The sequence below is a fragment of the Notolepis coatsorum genome, assembly GCF_963971535.1.
Source record: "Notolepis coatsorum genome assembly, chromosome: 6".
Taxonomy (NCBI): Eukaryota; Metazoa; Chordata; class Actinopteri; order Aulopiformes; family Paralepididae; genus Notolepis; species Notolepis coatsorum.
In genome coordinates, this window is record NC_140170.1 from 135,453,667 (window position 1) to 135,475,556 (window position 21,890).

General features: G+C 42.6%; 1 protein-coding gene across 3 annotated transcripts in view; it reads right to left on the bottom strand.

Moving 5' to 3' along the window:
- Positions 1 to 21,890, bottom strand: part of srgap3 (SLIT-ROBO Rho GTPase activating protein 3) — a gene marked incomplete at its 5' end in the record, with an annotated part of 227,160 nt that overhangs the window by 14,681 nt on the left and 190,589 nt on the right. For 2 of the 3 annotated variants that reach the window (XM_084316103.1, XM_084316102.1), the window contains 7 exons: positions 4,857 to 4,930; positions 8,010 to 8,237; positions 12,010 to 12,115; positions 13,071 to 13,205; positions 13,388 to 13,465; positions 15,239 to 15,299; positions 15,904 to 15,934. In XM_084316103.1, the coding sequence (XP_084172229.1) occupies positions 4,857 to 4,930; positions 8,010 to 8,237; positions 12,010 to 12,115; positions 13,071 to 13,205; positions 13,388 to 13,465; positions 15,239 to 15,299; positions 15,904 to 15,934 (713 nt within the window). Of the gene's footprint in view, positions 1 to 4,856; positions 4,931 to 8,009; positions 8,238 to 12,009; positions 12,116 to 13,070; positions 13,206 to 13,387; positions 13,466 to 15,238; positions 15,300 to 15,903; positions 15,935 to 16,411; positions 16,515 to 21,890 lie in introns of all 3 variants that reach the window. The other variant, XM_084316101.1, reaches the window with a different exon arrangement.

The following is a 21,890-nucleotide window of genomic DNA, read 5'->3' on the forward strand; positions in this document are numbered from 1 at the left end:
CAGATGCCGAAATACAAACAGTTACATAACTTTTTACATTTAGAGGGGAATTACATAGACTGCCACCATATTAGATGTGAAGCATTCTCACATCTAGATTGAACTGATTTTACACAATTTGCCATGCCTGTTAGCCACCACTAGGGGCAGAGTGGTTAACTGTGAGTGAGTGAGTGAGTGAGTGAGTGAGTGAGTGAGTGAGTGAGTGAGTGAGTGAGTGAGTGAGTGAGTGAGTGAGTGAGTGAGTGAGTGTTAGTAAGTGATAGTGATTAAGCGTATAGTTCACGTGTGAAATCCGTTTCCAAAGTCTACTAGGGTACCTCAAAGTTTCTAGGTATTTTTATAATAAAGTGAAGTGGATCATTTACCATTTTTGGTAGTGACATGCTTAAATAAATATGATCTATCTATCTATCTATCTATCTATCTATCTATCTATCTATCTATCTATCTATCTATCTATCTATCTATCTATCTATCTATCTATCTATCTATCTATCTATCTATCTATCTATCTATCTATCTATCTATCTATCTATCTATCTATCTATCTATTCCTTCTTTTGGAAAATATTTCAATCATCTAAACCTGCCAAGTGGTGAGGATGGGACCTCACCCCCCTGACCCTCAACCCAGGAGCCCCCTGTGTCTTAAGCCTCCTTCTCTACTCCCTGTACACCCACGACTGTGTAGCCATGTACAACTTCAACATGGTCATTAAGTCCAACATGGTCATTAAGTTTGCAGATGACACAATACCTGATGTAGAATTGTCATAAAATATGAAATAATTCAAATGGAATGTGATCATAATGTAATCTATTTTATAATTTATAAATCATCTGCTAATTTATAAATCTGTATTTAAAGAATTTCACTCCTCTATATTGTAAAAGGGTAGGGATAGAACAAAGTATTTGAGAGAGAGAGAGAGAGAGAGAGAGAGAGAGAGAGAGAGAGAGAGAGAGAGAGAGAGAGAGAGAGAGAGAGAGAGAGAGAGAGAGAGAGAGAGAGAGAGAGAGAGAGAGAGAGAGAGAGTGTTTGAATGAAGTACATTTGCTGAAATACAGTTGTTCCTAATTTGATCACTTGCTACTGTATGTGAGAATGTTAGTTATTATGTTTTCAATGCCCCTTGCATTGTATGATAATTGTGTGGAAGAGTTTGCTAGTTCTAGTGCTACCCCTTTGTACATTGTGGCTGTGTCTGACAAACATTAACAATAAATAATGGTATTAGAAATAAATTTGCCTCCTGCGTGAACTGTGCATAGACTGTATTTTAACGTCGGTCATATGGTGGTACTTGGAGAGTCAGCTACGTTCTCAGGTGGTACTTGGTGTAAAAAGGTTGAGAACCACTACACTACACCACGCAGACCACACTACACCATGCAGACCACACTACACTACACCATGCAGACCACACTACACCATGCAGACCACACTACACTACACCATGCAGACCACACTACACCATGCAGACCACACTACACCATGCAGACCACACTACAGTACACCATGCAGATCACACTACAGTACACCATGCAGACCACACCACACTACACCATGCAGACCACACCACACTACACCATGCAGACCACAGTACATCATGCAGACCACACTACACCATGCAGACCACACTACACCATGCAGACCACAGTACATCATGCAGACCACACTACACCACACAGACCACACCACACTACACCATGCAGACCACACTACACCATGCAGACCACACTACACCATGCAGACCACACTACACCATACAGACCACACTACACCATGCAGATCACACTACACCATGCAGACCACACTACACCATGCAGACCACACTACACCATGCAGACCACACTACACTACACCATGCAGACCACACTACACCATGCAGACCACACTACACTACACCACGCAGACCACACTACACCATGCAGACCACACTACACTACACCATGCAGACAACACTATACCACACCACACTACACCATGCAGACCACACTACACCACGCAGACCACACTACATCATGCAGACCACACTACACCACGCAGACCACACTACACTGTGCAGTCTGGCCCAATTCATACTCTGCTGTTGACACCAGAGACATCATCACTTGCATTACAACATGTTTTGATTTGGCCAGAGTGTCTGGTCCAATTATTCAGTCAGAGCTCTGAAGAGAAACAGCAAAATACAGGACAAAGGAGACAGAGTCCCATGGGAGCTGTTTACTAAGGCTGAACAAAGACAGACAAAGCAGGGGAGGAGGGCAAGGAGAATACGTATGTATTTTATAAATTTGATGAATCCCCTTGGGGAAATTCAGGGGTCATAGGGGAGGGCAGGGTAATATAATATAATAAAAGTATAAGAATAAAAGGTAAAGATACAATATGAAATAAAAAAATAAGATGAGGGTCTGATCTGCTGGACAGGTGAGACATATGTATACTCTATCGATAATAATAACACAATGCCTGTATAAACAGCCCCCCCTGATATAATATTCAGATTTAGTGATGCACGATATATCGGCCGCCGATATGGCCGTTTTTTTACACATCGGTATCGGTCCGATATCAAGATAGGGCCGATATTCTTTTTACATGTTTTGGCCTTAAATAGTTTCAAAATATCAGTCATTTCTGAAAATAAGTTACAAAAGTAAAAAAATTATGCGTTTTGGAAAATAGCTCTTTATTTGATTATCATAAAAAAGTGTTTTCTATACAGAGATATCGACATCGGTAAATATCGGTATCGGCCAGAACAGCAATATTAATATCGGTTATCGGTATCGGCCACAATTTTCACATCGGTGCATCACTATTCAGATTATATTCTAAGTCAACCCCATGTACAAATATAGATAACCTAAATCTACTTTGTACAATGTGCAATACTGCAATATGGAGAAATATAAATAAAAGTATTTGTTTATATTTATATTTCCTTGACACATTCTTAGCTTCAAACATAATGCAGTCAGCATCCATAACCAGTCATAAGCTTATGTATTTTGATTTGATTTGATTTTTATTTGTCTCGAACATAGAAACATAAAACAAGTTTAAAAAACAAAAAGGTAAATAGTCAAAGACTATTTCCATACAATAAGTGTTCGAGAAGGAACAGGGGGAAGTAAAACAACGTATCAAGCCCTGCCCCTTCCTTACAATATTTGACATTATAATTTAATAAAAATAAAAATAATATAACAAATAAAAAGTAAAATAAAAGTACAGTTTTTTATATATCCAAATATCCAAATGAGAAAAAATAATAGGCAGTCACATTACTGCTCAAGCTCCTCTCTCTTATATGTGTCCATAAGTGCTTGTTTATAGCTACCTTTAAATGTATTGATATTTTTGCTTAATTTTATATTCGCATCCAGACCATTCCAGAGTGATACCCCACAAACTGCAATGCACATACTTTTAAGAGTTGCTTTAAAGCTAATGTCCCTCTAAAATCATAAACACTCTCTCTAGCCGTGATTTTTTTTTATGTTGCTTGGTAATTTGTTTTTTATTGCCAGAAACTTGTGCAGATTTGAATTTGATTAAGTCCATGAATTTTAATGTTTGACTCCTTACAAACAGACTATTTGTGTGATCTAAATATCTACCATGATGTACTATCCCGTATGGCTCTTTTTTGCAGTGTGCATATCTTTTATAAGTTGCTTTTATAAGTATTTCCCAGATTTCAACACAATATGATAGATATTGTACAATGAGTGTGCAATATAATGTATATAGAGTTTTCTGATTCAGGATATATCTAGTCTTGCCCAGTATACCAATACTTCTCGGTAACTTTGAACACAAATATTTTATATGGGGTTTCCAGCAGAGTTTGTGGTCTAGACCCCTAGAAACTTGTTATATACTCTCTCAATTTTTACATTATCAATTTTCAGTTGAGGATCAGTGATTATTTTACAATTTCCAAATATCATGAAGTTGGTTTTTTTCAAATTGAGTGATAACTTATTTGTGTTGAACCAACCTTTTAATTTGTCCATTTCTATGTTTGCCACTTCTAAAAGCTGCTGAAGGTCATCCCCCGAACATAAAATGTTTGTGTCATCCGCAAAGACAACAAGTTTCAGTATGTCAGATACTTTACATATATCATTTATGTATAAAATTAACAATTTGGGTCCCAATACTGACCCCTGTGGAACACCACAGGTAATGTTTAAGCATTGTGACTTGTGCTGACCCATCAGAACAAATTGCTGCCTGTTACTAATATAGCTTTTCAGCCAGTCTAGAGCAGCCCCTCTGACACCAAACCTGTCCATCTTTTTCAGTAAAATCTCATGATCTATTGTATCAAAAGCTTTTTTTAGGTCAATGCCTAAGGCCTTCAATGTTTAAAGGAACACTCCAATATCTTGGGAAATAATACTTATTTGCCATCTTCCCCAGAGTTCGACAAGAAGATTGATATCAGTTTAATCTCTGTGTGTCCAGAGAGAGGTCCAGATGCATGTTAGCCTAGCTTAGCACAAGGACTGGAAGCAGTAGGCAGCAGCTAACCTAGCTATGTCAGAAAATGTATATGAAGAAGATGATAAATAAGTGTATTTCCCTAAATGTTTTGCAAGACTACAATACCAAGACACAAAGAGCTGTATTTCACAGAAAACTCTTTGCTATAAAATAGCCCATTCTTGGCTGGCATAGTCCCTTTACAAGATCAAAATCACACTCAAACTCAAATCAAATGTCAAATGTCAACATAAAAGAATGACAATGGAGAGATCTCTTAATGTTGAGAAATCGCAAAAAAGAAACAGAAAAGAAAAAGAAACAGGTAGTCTGACCAAGTAGAACTGACCTTCATCACTGGTATGTGGCTCGGTTCCATTGTCGATCTCATCGATGGTGCCTGGTTCACTATGGGGGCTGTCGCTACAGGGAGAGGGATAGAAGTAATGCTTATATCTGCACATATCATAGGCTTGTCCTTCTACTGAGTCATTATAGCTTCTCATTCTCAGGTTATTGACTGCTCACTGTTTATTGCTTAGTACTGCTCTTTCGGCTGCTTGCTACAGTATGGTGGCGATACTAGAATTTGAGCCGATTCTGCGGTTGTACTAGTTGTAAGTCACTATAGATAAGACAGAGCAGGGTTCTTTTCCCCCCCAAATACGTGTTTACTACTATATGCTCTCATTCAAGTATATGCTACTAAAAAAAGTTCCTAGATAAGGACTCATTCGGTGTGAAGAGCAGACAGACACATTAGCATGTTATTCTCTGTGAGAGGAGCAACACATCACTGGGCCTGATCCACAGGACTGATATTGGAACTACAGGGTCGACTCAGACAAAACTATGTGACAGCTTGTTGAACCCCTTTAGCTCTAAACCCTCCCACTGTGTTGTTGAACCCCTTTAGCTCTAAACCCTCCTGACCGTGTGTTGTTGAACCCCTTTAGCTCTAAACCCTCCTGACGGTGTGTTGTTGAACCCCTTTAGCTCTAAACCCTCCTGACGGTGTGTTGTTGAACCCCTTTAACTCTAAACCCTCCTGACGGTGTGTTGTTGAACCCCTTTAGCTCTAAACCCTCCTGACGGTGTGTTGTTGAACCCCTTTAGCTCTAAACCCTCCTGACGGTGTGTTGTTGAACCCCTTTAGCTCTAAACCCTCCTGACGGTGTGTTGTTGAACCCCTTTAGCTCTAAACCCTCCTGACGGTGTGTTGTTGAACCCCTTTAGCTCTAAACCCTCCTGACGGTGTGTTGTTGAACCCCTTTAGCTCTAAACCCTCCTGACGGTGTGTTGTTGAACCCCTTTAGCTCTAAACCCTCCTCACTGTGTTGTTGAACCCCTTTAGCTCTAAACCCTCCCACTGTGTTGTTGAACCCCTTTAGCTCTAAACCCTCCTGACGGTGTGTTGTTGAACCCCTTTAGCTCTAAACCCTCCCACTGTGTTGTTGAACCCCTTTAGCTCTAAACCCTCCTGACGGTGTGTTGTTGAACCCCTTTAGCTCTAAACCCTCCTCACTGTGTTGTTGAACCCCTTTAGCTCTAAACCCTCCCACTGTGTTGTTGAACCCCTTTAGCTCTAAACCCTCCTGACCGTGTGTTGTTGAACCCCTTTAGCTCTAAACCCTCCTCACTGTGTTGTTGAACCCCTTTAGCTCTAAACCCTCCTGACGGTGTGTTGTTGAACCCCTTTAGCTCTAAACCCTCCTGACGGTGTGTTGTTGAACCCCTTTAGCTCTAAACCCTCCTGACGGTGTGTTGTTGAACCCCTTTAGCTCTAAACCCTCCCACTGTGTTGTTGAACCCCTTTAGCTCTAAACCCTCCTGACCGTGTGTTTACATTTACATTTAGTCATTTAGCTGACGCTTTTATAAGTTCTGCACAACAAGTCAGCAGGAAGGGTACAACTCTTTCAGCTGAGTAACAATGTTCATCAAACATTGTTGAAACTTGGATGCTGCAGTGTTGTAGTGTAGTTGTAGTGGAGATATATTAGTATAGTAGGTAGTAATATAGACAAGGAAAAAGTGGAAGAGTGTGTTGTTGAACCCCTTTAGCTCAAAAATCTCATTACCCGGTGTTGTTGAACCCCTTTAGCTCTAAACCATCATCACTGTGTTGTTGAACCCCTTTAGCTCTAAACCCTCCCACTGTGTTGTTGAACCCCTTTAGCTCTAAACCCTCCTGACGGTGTGTTGTTGAACCCCTTTAGCTCTAAAATCTCATTACCTGTGTTGTTGAACCCCTTTAGCTCTAAACCCTCCTGACGGTGTGTTGTTGAACCCCTTTAGCTCTAAACCCTCCCACTGTGTTGTTGAACCCCTTTAGCTCTAAACACTCCTCACCGTGTGTTGTTGAACCCCTTTAGCTCTAAACCCTCCCACTGTGTTGTTGAACCCCTTTAGCTCTAAACCCTCCTCACCGTGTGTTGTTGAACCCCTTTAGCTCTAAACCCTCCTGACGGTGTGTTGTTGAACCCCTTTAGCTCTAAACCCTCCTGACGGTGTGTTGTTGAACCCCTTTAGCTCTAAACCCTCCTCACTGTGTTGTTGAACCCCTTTAGCTCTAAACCCTCCTCACTGTGTTGTTGAACCCCTTTAGCTCTAAACCCTCCTCACTGTGTTGTTGAACCCCTTTAGCTCTAAACCCTCCCACTGTGTTGTTGAACCCCTTTAGCTCTAAACCCTCCTGACAGTGTGTTGTTGAACCCCTTTAGCTCTAAACCCTCCTCACTGTGTGTTTTTGAACCCCTTTAGCTCTAAACCATCATCACTGTGTGTTGTTGAACCCCTTTAGCTCTAAACCCTCCTGACGGTGTGTTGTTGAACCCCTTTAGCTCTAAACCATCATCACTGTGTGTTGTTGAACCCCTTTAGCTCTAAACCCTCCTGACGGTGTGTTGTTGAACCCCTTTAGCTCTAAACCCTCCTGACGGTGTGTTGTTGAACCCCTTTAGCTCTAAACCCTCATTACCTGTGTTGTTGAACCCCTTTAGCTCTAAACCCTCCTCACTGTGTTGTTGAACCCCTTTAGCTCTAAACCCTCCTCACTGTGTTGTTGAACCCCTTTAGCTCTAAACCCTCCTGACCGTGTGTTGTTGAACCCCTTTAGCTCTAAACCCTCATTACCTGTGTTGTTGAACCCCTTTAGCTCTAAACCCTCATTACCTGTGTTGTTGAACCCCTTTAGCTCTAAACCCTCCTGATGGTGTGTTGTTGAACCCATTTAGCTCTAAACCCTCCTCACTGTGTTGAACCCCTTTAGCTCTAAACCCTCCTGACGGTGTGTTGTTGAACCCCTTTAGCTCTAAACCCTCCTCACTGTGTTGAACCCCTTTAGCTCTAAACCCTCCTCACTGTGTTGAACCCCTTTAGCTCTAAACCCTCCTCACTGTGTTGAACCCCTTTAGCTCTAAACCCTCCTCACTGTGTTGAACCCCTTAGCGCTAAACCATCCGCACTGTGTTGAACCCCTTAAGCTCTAAACCCTCCTCACCAGTACTCCTCTCCACCAGTCATGCACTTCTCATACACCGGGCCGTCCAGTTCCCGGTGGCTCGGGAAGATGACCTCATTGTGAATGATGATGGTCTTAATGACCTCGTTAACTTGCGCCTGGCAAGACACGGGGTCCTCGCTGTCCGGGATGGGCATCAGGGTGGGGCCAAAACAGATGGCCAGGTTGTAAGCATCCATCATGTTCTCGTCACTGTACTGTGAGAGACTGTGAGGGGGGAGACAAGATGTGAGATGTGTGGTCGACACAACAGCAGGTCCTTCCTCAGAAACAGAACGTCTTAGCCAACCAGCAGTCACTGGATCATTATTGTCAACCCAATCGGTCAATTTGAATGACAGATGTGGAAAATTGCGTTTCCAGCATTCAGTGCTTAACCAGAGATAAACTGATAATCGTTCCACAATATAACACATTCAGCATGAAAACATAAAATAAAATGTATTAATTAATAATGACTCAACTTTATATAAAAAAAAAAAAAAAAGGGAAAGCAACAGTTGTGATTGGAGGATCAAGAAAAGAGGGGCAGAGTTTGAGATATGTCAACTATTAGTGAATACTGACATGATTCATCTACATGATGAATCCAAAGTTTTATATTTGTTTTAAAGATGCACTGTGTCATTTTGCTAGAAAGAATTATTGAGAACAGCCTTTTGATTGTATCTTGCATCTTCACAAGTCAAAACAAGCTGTGTTGGAGAGCATGGTCCAGGAACCCAGCATTACTAGCAAGACAAACAGTTTATTCTGTTATGAATAATATACAACAGAATTTAAGTTTCACAGCCTGAAAACTACAGCTTTGAAAGCAATTGTAAATATAACATTGCTCTTGTTAAGTAACCTCAAAAGCCCAGTTTTTCTAAAAACAACAGGGCTTTTGAGGTGATGAAATCACTGCGCCCAGCTAGGCAGCAGTGATTCGGCAAAAGACAATTCTGAGTATATATCTGCTTAGAAAACTAAAATGTCTAATTATTCTTTTTTATTTCTCCACGTGGTAAATACATAGGTCACAACATGTTTACAGGAAAGTTTTGGAGTTGTATTTGGAGTGTATTGGGGGTGACTGTTGGGAACTAGGCTACACTGGCACACCTACTTCCACTGAATGATGCTAAGCTAGGCTAACGGAGCGGCTGTTCCCTAATGCATGCACAGTGAAGAAAAGGGTATGTATCTGCTTGTCTAACTCCAGGGTAGATGGCAAATAAGCTAATTTCCCAAAAAGTTGGCGTGTTCCTTTAAAACACACTCCTGGGTATGTGTAACTGAGGGGTACAATTCCCTGACTGTATTACTAGATATGATACTTACTACCACTACCTTTGTACTTAATATTCGGCCACCCAGTACTCGGCATAAATATATTATGATAAACACTCTCACGTAGATGAAACGGATCCAACACAAATGTACGAAGTCGAAGTATGTATTTATTACTACACAGCAATGGTGTGTAGAGCAAGCACTTAATCACTTAATTACATTTATGAATTGAAATAGTATGCACTTTTATGGCAAAGAGTATTCGTTAGTATATCAATAGAGAATGTCCAATCTCTGATGGCGCAGGCGGTAAATATACGACCTGGAATAGTTAAGGAATAACAGCAATGATACTTTAATGATTATAAGACTGGATACACTAAGGGGGGTAATCCGGTCGCTTGTAAGACAACAGGAGTAGGAGGGGGGGGGGTAGAGTCTGGCTGCCTCGTCCGGCCAAGGGTATCCTGGGTGAACCCACAGTTGTGCAGCTCGGTGCGCCAGCGATCCTTGGACCACAGATGAAAGCAGGTGGACTCTCTGTGAGCCGGCTCTCTCCGGTCCACGGGGGAGAGACGTGAAGCGACCTCGTCTTGCAGAGCGTCTCCTCACCTTGCGTCCTTTCCAGGGGGGGGGGTTCCAACACACGGCAGTGTCGGGGGTCTTTATCCATGGAATAATCACTGTACACAAAGCATAATCCGTGCCTGGGAAGGCGGGCTGTCGTCGGTAGAATAATCCGGTATACAGGTCCACTCGCTCGTCGGCTCTGGGGCTCCTCGGATGCAGTCTCACATGGGGTCGACCATCCTGGATAAGCAGCCAGTTCTCTGCCCGAAACGATGGGGTACTGACTACGGTAGTATTCTCACCGTACGAAGCACTATATATTAATAGACTATTATTAGCTTAATAGACTACGTCCAACTCGACGATATAGTGCCAAATATGACTATTCAAATATTAATATACACGATGTCTCAATACCGATGGTAGGCCGAACTTGGCCTTACTCCCACACGTGGCGTCGCGGGGAGGCTTTACGTCTGTCACTCTATTGGAGGGTAAGAAACTGGACTGAAAAGGAAGTCCTACTTTAGTAGCGCAGTATATATACGCACTATGAACAAATAGTACCGTTAGTGGTGCGGTAGCCAGATTCCTACGCGGAACTAGGACTTGTTCGTACATGTTGAGCGGTACGTTTGAACTGGGTCTGGGGGGTATGGCAGCCTGGCACCAAGGTCTCGACCAATAGTAGAATGGAGACTATTATGGGATGTTCAGTAGGCTAGAATGGATATTCAATGCATATTGTACAAGGAATATACAAGGGATATCAAGGAATATTAGAGAATATACAAATACAATTAAATATATATATATATAAATAAATATATATATTCGGTTTAATCTGGCCCTTCACAACAGTATGCATAAGTGATTTTTTTTTTGTTTAACTACCTTTCATTGTGAAGTTGCTAGTAGTTTGGTAAACTACACTTTGAGAGTAGTTTCCCCAACACTGCAGTTTATGTTTCAAACCTTGAGAGTCTTCCACTGCTGCCCACTGAGCAGCTCCACTGGAGCAGTTGGGTGTTAACTGCCTTGCTCAAGGGCATCTCAGGGTTTGGTACTTCTAATTACTTTCTGGGCCCAGAGTTTCCCAGACAGTGGATTCAAACTAACAATTTTTTACAGTTTATGATTCAGACCTTGTTATTCTCTGTGAGAGAAGCAACACATCACTGGGCCTGATCCACGGGACTGAAGTATTGGGGTCGACTACAGGGTTGACTCATAGAGAAAACTATGTGACAACAGCTTTCACCACTCACTTTACTGAGCTCAAGTAAGCCACCGTCGATAGAAATATATTGGATGCGCAAAACACATTCGGTTCAAGAACATTAAGCGTCTTTCTATTACACAATTTTACTTTATGCTGTAAAATGTATACTGCATTCTTACAGAAACCCCTACTGGTCAAACTTGATACAACTGTGGTTCTCAACGTGATTATCACGCTTCATGCTCAGGTTGGGTTCCTTTCTACCCTGTTCCCACTCAACCTGAGCATGACATAAGAGCAAAATGGCCACCATGTGATTATGGTCAATGACTTTCCTGAAAAGTGCTCCCCACAACAAATCAACTCAGCCAACAGCACATTCTACAATCATCTCTTTAGTGAAATCCTCACTCCCATCTGCTCTAACAGCAGCTCAGAGCAGACCTATTGCATGCTGACAAGCTGAAGTAGAGCAGTAAATCTGCGCCTGGATCAGCTCCAACAGGGTATAAAAAAATGGAAGAGTAAAACTCAAGATGTAAAAAATCTAACTCTTTGTTCTGCAGGGGAACCGAGCAAAGAAGGCATTAATAACGGCCAGTAAAAAGCAGAACAGGTATATTACTAGGGTGAGGGATGGGTTTCCGGGCCTGTAAATAACTTCTAAAGCTCAGCTGACAGGTGTAGTTTTAAATGGGATGTGAACCTCCATATCTTCGGAAATTGTTTGTCGATTCATTGCTGAGCCGGGCTCTTCCCTCACTCTAAGAATTGGTAAATTTCCATCAAAATCTAAGATTTCAGACTTGGTTGTGTAATAGCTTTTGTGGTTCTTAATGCACAATGTGAACTCACTCCTGCGTAATTTTACTGTATCACCTAAGGTGCGGTGTCAGTCGGCATCAGACTCACTGGTTGAGGAAAGCAAAGAGGTATCGCATGACAATGATGATGGTGCGAGGAAGAGTCACAACAATCTGCTGGATGTGATGCGCTCTCTCTGCTCCAGACTCCAGCTCTGAAACACACAGGAGAGTGCGCTAAGCACCGCTAAGCACCAGGACTCATGGGAGACAAATAAAGACATGACATGCTAATACATGGACATTAAGCCTCCGTGACCTTTGAACCCTTTCAGGTGTACATTCCTATTTGTATTTTTTTTATTATGTTTTCTCAGAATTATTTAGTAAAATTCTAAATCTCTCCATTTTTCAATGGGCAGTAATCACTGTTAGAATGTTCAGTTCCCCAAATTCTAATCACATGCAGCTTATTAATACACCTGAAAGGGTTAATAATATAGCATCAGCAAGACCCCATCAAACAACAGACAGAGAGAGAGCGAGATCGAACATTGTTACTTGACACTTTAATTAGATGTCCCCCACTTGTGTGCCACTATGGCAAACTGAAGCAATTTACCTATTTCAAACCCCATCCTCTTTTCTTGATCCTCCAATCACAACTGTCGCTTTCTTCAACAAGCACCGGTTGTGATTGGAGGATCAAGAACAGAGGACGGGGATTGAGATAGGTCAATTTGGAACAAGGTGAGGAAAGGAATCTACAGGTCCAGTCAGTGTCCACTGATTGTACTGTAATTAAACAACGCAGACTGAGGTGTCCCATATGCTCCCTGCTTCTTCCTATCGGGTTAAATCACAGGCAGAGAGGAACAGTGATGTTAAGATTGTTTCCATGTGCTGCTGCATGGGCCAACCCCCCCCCCCCCCTCCCTCCCTCCCTCCTCTCTCCCTCCCTCCCTCCCTCCCTCCCTCCCTCCCTCCCTCCCTCCCTCCCCCTTCACTGCTGTTCCACAAAGCACTGCCAAGTGTTTTTCTCTACACTATCCATGCCTCCATGGAGGCTTTGATATCATTGATATATTCCAAAAAAGAAACATTAGACTACTATGGCATTGAGTGAATATTGTCGTTTAGTGCAAGCTGCTGCTCCTCCACAGGACTCACTGATAGTGGAAATTAGGTCTAAGAAGCGCTCCTTGGGGAAGAGGGGGTTCTCCAGCCCCCTGAAGTAGAGCTTCAGGACCCCTGCCACAGAGTTGATGTCATGGTCATTCTGGTCGTCAATCAACGGGTCCTCGCCTGGTGAGGACAATAAAAAGGTAGAATCAGTGAGACGTAAGAAAAGTCACAAGAAAAAATTACATAAATAGCCAACAATCGAGATGACAGTCTCATGTGTTTATATGGTACAGTATACCTGAATGAGAGGGGGAAATAAGACAGTTATCTGTTAATTACCTTCAGCCACCACAGTGACTCACCTCTCTCAAATGAGTTTTTAATATCATTGACCTCCACCTGTGATCCAGGCACGCGGAATATGCCTTGCTGCTGCAATCCTAAGAACACAAAAACACACAGCCCTTAGATTTCAGAGATACTGGTAGAGAGCCCACCATTATCTCTACCCCCCAAACGCCTGGCTACACGAAAGCCCACTGAAACACACAACAGAGGGCAGGAAATGTAATCTACTCGTAAAAGGGAGATTTTTTTTTTTCTTCCAGGAGAGGGCCCCTCAGCCTGGCTGTAGCATATGGTTTCAGTTAGAGAGCCCTTAATCAGTTTTCTGGAGTTTCATTAGGTCCAGGTCCTAGAGAAAATGCCTTCAGGCTACAGGCTACAGCACAGGGCTAAACGACAGATGTGAAGGCAGCAGAGAGGAGGTCTGAGGGGTGAGGTCAATGGTTGGACTGACTAAACAGGGAGAAACAAGAGCCTGTCGAAAGTCTGTGATCTGCTGTCATGTACTTCACGTCACATCGCCGGCTGCCACCTGAGAGTCCAGAGGACAAAGGCAGAGCAGGTCTGCTAACCTGGAGCTGTTTATGGAAACAGGTGACTCTTTCTAATGTATCCATCGCTTTGTGAGACAAAGATGTACCTAAAGCTCCCTCCCTCACTTCTAGCCCTTCGTCTTTAGCTTTGTGGTACTAGTGAGACCTACCATGCAGACTGATGTGTCCAATACAGCCTAGTAGTCTGGGACCTGCCATGCAGACTGATGTGTCTAATACAGCCTAGTAGTATGGGTCTTACCATGCAGACTGATGTGTCCAATACAGCCTAGTAGTCTGGGTCTTACCATACAGACTGATGTGTCTAATACAGCCTAGTAGTCTGGGACCTGCCATGCAGACTGATGTGTCCAATACAGCCTAGTAGTCTGGGACCTGCCATGCAGACTGATGTGTCCAATACAGCCTAGTAGTCTGGGTCTTACCATACAGACTGATGTGTCTAATACAGCCTAGTAGTCTGGGACCTGCCATGCAGACTGATGTGTCTAATACAGCCTAGTAGTCTGGGTCTTACCATACAGACTGATGTGTCTAATACAGCCTAGTAGTCTGGGACCTGCCATGCATACTGATGTGTCTAATACAGCCTAGTAGTCTGGGACCTGCCATGCAGACTGATGTGTCTAATACAGCCTAGTAGCCTGGGTCTTACCATGCAGACTGATGTGTCCAATACAGCCTAGTAGTCTGGGACCTGCCATGCAGACTGATGTGTCTAATACAGCCTAGTAGTCTGGGTCTTACCATGCAGACTGATGTGTCCAATACAGCCTAGTAGTCTGGGTCTTACCATGCAGACTGATGTGTCCAATACAGCCTAGTAGTCTGGGTCTTACCATGCAGACTGATGTGTCCAATACAGCCTAGTAGTCTGGGTCTTACCATGCAGACTGATGTGTCCAATACAGCTCAGTAGTCTGGGTCTTACCATGCAGACTGATGTGTCCAATACAGCTCAGTAGTCTGGGTCTTACCGTGCAGACTGATGTGTCTAATACAGCCTAGTAGTCTGGGACCTGCCATGCAGACTGATGTGTCTAATACAGCCTAGTCTGGGTCTTACCATGCAGACTGATGTGTCCAATACAGCTCAGTAGTCTGGGTCTTACCATGCAGACTGATGTGTCTAATACAGCCTAGTAGTCTGGGTCTTACCATGCAGACTGATGTGTCCAATACAGCTCAGTAGTCTGGGTCTTACCATGCAGACTGATGTATCTAATACAACTCAGAACTCAGTGGTACTAGTGGGACTTAAGGTATAATACTGATGTATCTAATACAGCTCAGTGGTAATAGTCTGGTACTTACCATACAGATTGATGTGTCTAATACAGCTCTCAGCAACAAGTGGGATTGGTTGACCTGAATCCTGAAAGAAAATAATGTCAACAATAAGAACAAAGAAAGGAAAATAATAAAAGCACCAACACAGCAGTTAATAGATATAATTATTTTACTAATATATATAATTATTTTACTAATAGATGTTATTATTTTACTAATAAATATTACAGAAAATGTGAAGAATTGGTGAGAAGCTCTTTTGCAACACTTAACGCTTGTAAAACGCTTGGTATAAAACATATAGACCTAGGGAGATTTATTTATAAATTCTTTGTATAACAGCTGCTTTCTGCAAGTCCATATCATTATAAAAGAGAAAAGAGGTGTGACACCATAGAGAACCACATGGACACTTCTCATAGGTTCATAAACATGTTTCTGTTATAAAACTAATGAGCGGCATAAAAGTGAAAGATAGAAACCATTATCATTCACAGTCCATCGTTACAGGAAGCAGACAGCCATGAAACGCTAGTGGCGTGCAAAGCATAGCTCATTAGTAGGACCAGGGGGTGCGACGGCATGGGGTGGCGGGAGAAGAAGTCATATTATTTGTCTTTAGCGATCTTTAGTGGACACTAACGCTGCACCCTGTACCCTTCCGCCCCCCCCCCCCCCAATATCAGTACCTGAATGCGGGAACGGGCATTCCTCCGTCCCCTGGGAGCACCCAGAAAACAGCAGAGCAAGGAGGAGCAGGGGAAAGGAGGCAGAGAACCACAAGTTAGGAGAAGCACAGAGACGACAGACGGGTTATAGAGGACAAAACACAGAGACTGGCAACAGGACAGCATGGGATGCAGGGAGGGGTGGGGCGCAGTGTGGAATAAGACCAGAGCCACCACCACGGACTCTCGTCTCTCAGCAGTAACACACAGAGAGGCTGGATTTAGGAATAAAGTCATAGATAGATGATGGTCAACCGTTCTGGAAGGAGAGACAGTTCTGCGATTATGTTCTGCGCAAGCGGCGGCATTGAGGACAAGATGTTAGAGATAAGACAAGAGATAATCATTACAGATAGATTAAAAGAGGGAAGAGAGCGGGAGGAAGGCGAGGAAGAGGGAGAAGGGCTAGCCTTCTGCTCCAGCTCCACCGAGGCATTTAGTTCAGTCAAACACCACTGCCAGAGGGTACCTTGATGAAGGTCTCCATATTGCCGTTAAACAGCTTATGGTTATACGTGGAGCGTGGCCTAGGCTTCCTCATTTTCTGCGGTTTAGGGGGAAGAGTGGGAGGCCTGGGAGACATTGGGGGGGGGGGGGGGGGGGGGGGGGGCAAAAACACCACATACAGTGAAACAATAGAATATAACAGAACATAGAGGCTGAAATGCAGGTGTCTCTAGGGTAAAATGGTAAAGTACAATTATTAATATTATTATTATATATTTTTTTTAAAGCTCTCTTTTGGTAAAGGACATGTGTGTGGGATGAAGAAACTGATCTTCATCCAAATGTTGAAAATAAAACCAACAGGAGATGTTTTATTATGCAGGCACTGCAGTTATTCAAACCTGATAGGTCTGTCCTCTAATTAACCTCGAACTAGTGTAAAGGGGGCCCTTAAAGACTTAGACCTGGCTCTCTAAAATACTTTTGGTGACTTGTTGAAAACACAACACAGGTTAATAACTCCTAATGTATACCTGCATGGAAATATTATTAGCCTGGGCTAATAAAATCAAGTCCCCCTGCTGATATTTCCTCTCGTCTCTGAGGTGTAAGTTACAGTGTGGTTAGACAACCGGTGGTCTGCTCTAAATTAATGTGGCTAAGCTAACACAACAGTCCTACACTGCACATGGCATTTAGGTGGAATGACACCAATTCATTATGACAATACAATTACATGTTTCCTGTATTATTCTATACTCCAAGACCCCCAAGAGAGAGTAGTGAAAGACATGCAAACAAACCTATTAACAATACACACACACGCAGGCGCAAGCACGCACACACACACACACACGATTAATCTGTCCTGAAAGGGAAGTAAAGCTTAAATTCTTGTGAATAATGTTCAGGTTTCAGGCAACACACACACACATACACAGACACACAAACAAATGGTTAGCACTCACACTCTGACACAGTTCATTTTCAACAAGCAGAATAAAGATACACATTAACACTTTGAATGCCGACGACGTGTATTGTTGTCTTATCATGCCCCCCGTTGAGTGCAGACGACGTATATTGTCGTTTGATTTTTTTATTAGCGATCTGAATTCATATTTCATCAACCGAGTCTCCCGTTGGTACAGCAGACACTCTAGGAGCTCAGATGGGAAAATACCGCCCCCTATCGTCTATCTCTGTGTAACTGCAGGCCATTCGATTATACTGGGAGATCCCTGTGGGGGGAGCCTACTGGCTCCATTATGCTGGCGATGGATCTGATGATGAGGGAAGTGATCGCGAGTTGGAAAGCAGCGTGGAATATATATTTACAGCAGCCAATAATCAATCAATAAACGCGATCGATATTTGGAATGGCAATCAGGAATTGGAATAATCTTTTTGGAGAACATCTGATCTAAGGTAAGGAGTCTATGTTACCAGTTTTAGGATAATCAGAGCTGTATTCACTGAGATATCAGCATGTGCCGTGTGTGTGTATGTGTGTGTGTGTGATGTTGAGGAAATGAGAGAATAGATTTTTCAGCCCGCTTCTCTAGCGTGCATAAGTACACATATACTATAGATAATCTAGCGTTTATTTGAAAACAATTCATAAATAGGCCGACAAATGACAACGTGTCTAGTGTACAGTGATGCCACTAACGCGTTACTAAGTAACGCGTTATTGTAATCTGATTACTTTTCCCCGAAAATAGTAATCTAACGCGTTAATCTTTACAAGCCAGTAATCTGATTGCAGTTACTTGTCCAAGTGGCTGTGCATTACTATTTCGTTACTATCTCATCATAATGCAGGCGGAATGCAGTATTTTCTTTCGTTTTCGACAGTCAAATATATGTTTGGAAAGCTTTTCCTTGTATTGGGGAGTGACGTCACAGCACGCAACCTGGCGTGTTGAGCCATGCTGGTGGGCGCGGCTGTTATTGTTATTTTCAGGCTGACCTAAACTGCGCGCTAGCAGGGAGAAGCTCGCGCTCGTATTCGTAACGCTTTCTTGCACTGGAAGTTCACTAGTCTACTTAACGTTTGTTAAGCCGGGTGAAAAAAACATTCACTTTGCGGAGGAAACAAAATACTGTCTACCGCATATGGAATATACAGCACAGCACGACCGTCGACTTCTACAGGACTCGGAGCTGCACCACCAGCCAAACAGTATGTTCCACCTTTGAGTTAAACATCTTTTGCATTGCACTATAATTCATGAACATGGAACACCATACTGCAGTATGTAGGTTGTCAGTAGCACACTGACAACACTGCAGTATATATATTCCCTCCCCGCCGTATATATTTCCCTCCCACCCACCCACCCCCTCCTAATGTACAGTCCCCTCCCCATCATATGTATATACTCTGTCATGATCTAGGGGTAACAGTACTGTATATTTGAATACCGCTTATGTCACAAATGTATCAGTACTAAATACCTATATGTCCCTATGCCATAAATGTCATGTATGTTGTGTATGTCATAAATGTCTATATGAATTGAAAATGGGGGACCCTGATGGAAACAAGACAAACGTCTTTCTCTGGTCTGCATCCCCTTAACAATTGTGTGTATTGAGCCGTACTGTATTGTACCCATTCTGCAATCTGTTAAATAAAGTTTTCATTAATTCATTCATTCATTCATTCACACAATAATAAATAATAATAACGTAGAACCATATCTGAATGGGGCAGGCCTCAAAGGTATAGGCTACATATCAGCCTACATGTGGTGTTATTGACCATTTATCTTTTGTGAAATCTATAGATCTATAGATAGCAAGATAGGCCTACCTGCCCTATTAGTACATTTTACTCAAACTGAGTACATTTTACTAAATTTTTTTTGTCATTCTTATGTTGTGGCAGCAGCAGGGACGACGACTTCGTAACCTAGTTACTTTCAAAGTAACTAAGTTACTCTGATAATCAAGTAATCAGTAAAGTAACTAAGATTACTTTTTAAAGGAGTAATCAGTAATCAGTAATCGGATTACTTTTACAAGTAATCTGTGGCATCACTGCTAGTGTATTCGAGAATATTCCAATAAATGCCGTTTATGGGGAATCTTTAAATTTTCCTGAAATTTTCGAGAGAACGCTAGCTTTTCGAAATGCTATAAAAAGGATATGAAGAGCGATCAGGTGGCGTAGCGGAGATTGCGTTCGTCACCAACGCCGGAGAAGCTGGATTCGACTGTTCGAATCCTGCTCCCGGCGTTGCTATCAGCTTGGCTGGCCGCTCACACTAATACAATTCTCCACTTGCACAACCTGAAAGTAGGCACTTCCGGCTGACTTCCGGTTGCCAATGGTACTTCCTGTCCCATCCAAATACATTGGTTTTAGCTACTTTTCTCCCCTTATTTAAACAACTTTGTCGTCACAGAGAGGCAATGAAACGTTTGTATTATTATAGTATAGAATGTATTTAATAAGCAAACGTTTGTCAGCAGGGTTTTTGGGATGTATTTCATGTAAAAACGTTTACTGTTAGTTTCCTTGCTCAGCCAGCATTAGCCTTCATTAGCTAACAGAAGCTAGTGGTTAAACAGGCCGGATTAGCTTTGAGCTAACTATCTTTCCCGACCCATGTATTCATTCCATTCTAAACATAACGTTAGTTTACAAAACATGACCTGTCTATATAACGTTGAGGAACAAATTATAAGTGTGTGGGTGTGTGCTAACTAGCTAGCCATCGCTCCAGGTCCCCGGCTGGTGCTAACTAGCTAGCCATCGCTCCCGGCAGCTAACGCCGGTCCTCGGCTGGTGCTAACTAGCTAGCCATCGCTCCCGGGAGCCTGCACCGGTCTGTCTGTCGAAGACCGAGGGAACCGCATCAGGCTTCAGCTGATTAGTGGTCTTCTGGACAAACCTTCCACCCCCAACAACATAATCCGAGGCAATGAAGTGTTCGCTGGAGATCTTCATTCCCTGTCCAACAGGCTGATCGCGCCGCCTGAGTGCAGCCAGCCTGAGTGCAGCTAACAGTAGCTACTGTCTGTAACTGTGATGCATTTTCTGTTTGCAGTCCAATGTTCACCAAAACACACACCCACACACTTATAATTTGTTCCTCAACGTTATATAGACAGGTCATGTTTTGTAAACTAAAGTTATGTTTAGAATGGAATGAATACATGGGTCGGGAAAGATAGTTAGCTCAAAGCTAATCCGGCCTGTTTAACCACTAGCTTCTGTTAGCTAATGAAGGCTAATGCTGGCTGAGCAAGGAAACTAACAGTAAACGTTTTTACATGAAATACAGCCCAAAAACCCTGCTGACAAACGTTTGCTTATTAAATACATTCTATACTATAATAATACAAACGTTTCATTGCCTCTCTGTGACGACAAAGTTGTTTAAATAAGGGGAGAAAAGTAGCTAAAACCAATGTATTTGGATGGGACAGGAAGTACCATTGGCAACCGGAAGTCAGCCGGAAGTGCCTACTTTCAGGTTGTGCAAGTGGAGAATAGGCAGTATTAGAGGGTGGGAAAGCTGAAGGGTGGGTCCTGGGCGTTGTGGACAGCGACCCCTACAGTTCGGTCGGGGCGCCTGCTCAGCAAGGGTAGGATCTAGGGAGAGATAGTGCGGCCTCCCACACGCTACACTCTCCCTGGTGAGAATCTGTGCGGCCAGGCTGGCCTGCCGGCAGGCTGCACATGCGTCGGAGGAAAGCATGTGACAGTCTCCGGTCTCCCGGACCAACAGTAGGGGAAAGTGCGCAACAACCAGGAAGGGTGGGATGGGAGAAAAATCGGGAAAAAGAGGGGAAGAAAGATAAAAAAAAGAAAAAAAAGGATATGAACCGATTAAAAAACAATCCGTTTGGACAATGTTGACTGCAAACAAGTCATTGATAAGCGATGGGCAGATTAGACACATAGCCATAATTTAAAACATAGATTATGCGTTTTTAACGCTAACATTGAAGTGGATGATGGCATTCAAGGGGGTAAAAAGGAAAACAAGGCCGGCACTGATAGTGTTAATATGTTTGTAAAATAAAAAAGTGGGTAACCTATGAACTCAGATGATGATCACATGGATGTCAATAATCACTAATAAACAAATCAAAATGCTACTTTGTTTTATTCCCTTAGAAAAACTACCATGTTTTCATGTAACTTCTGATTCGACTATACTATGAATTTAAATCATGAACAGCTTAAAGCAGTGAGTTTAGGTACGGTCCATGACTATATTAAACACAGGACCACAATATTAGTCAAATACTGTATGTCGTTTTTTTTTGCATTCTTCAAGCTTTATTCAGCATTTGCCCTCGACTGTGGACATTTTAAAATGTTATCTTTATTATTATATATATATTTTTTTATCCACTTTTTCTCCTCTTTTTTCTATTTTTCTCCCATCCCAATTCCATTGTGCCAATTCTTCCCTCCCCTGTCTTGAACGTTGCTCGCATATGCCCCCCACTGGCCGGTTGTAGGGAGGATAGAAGGAGGA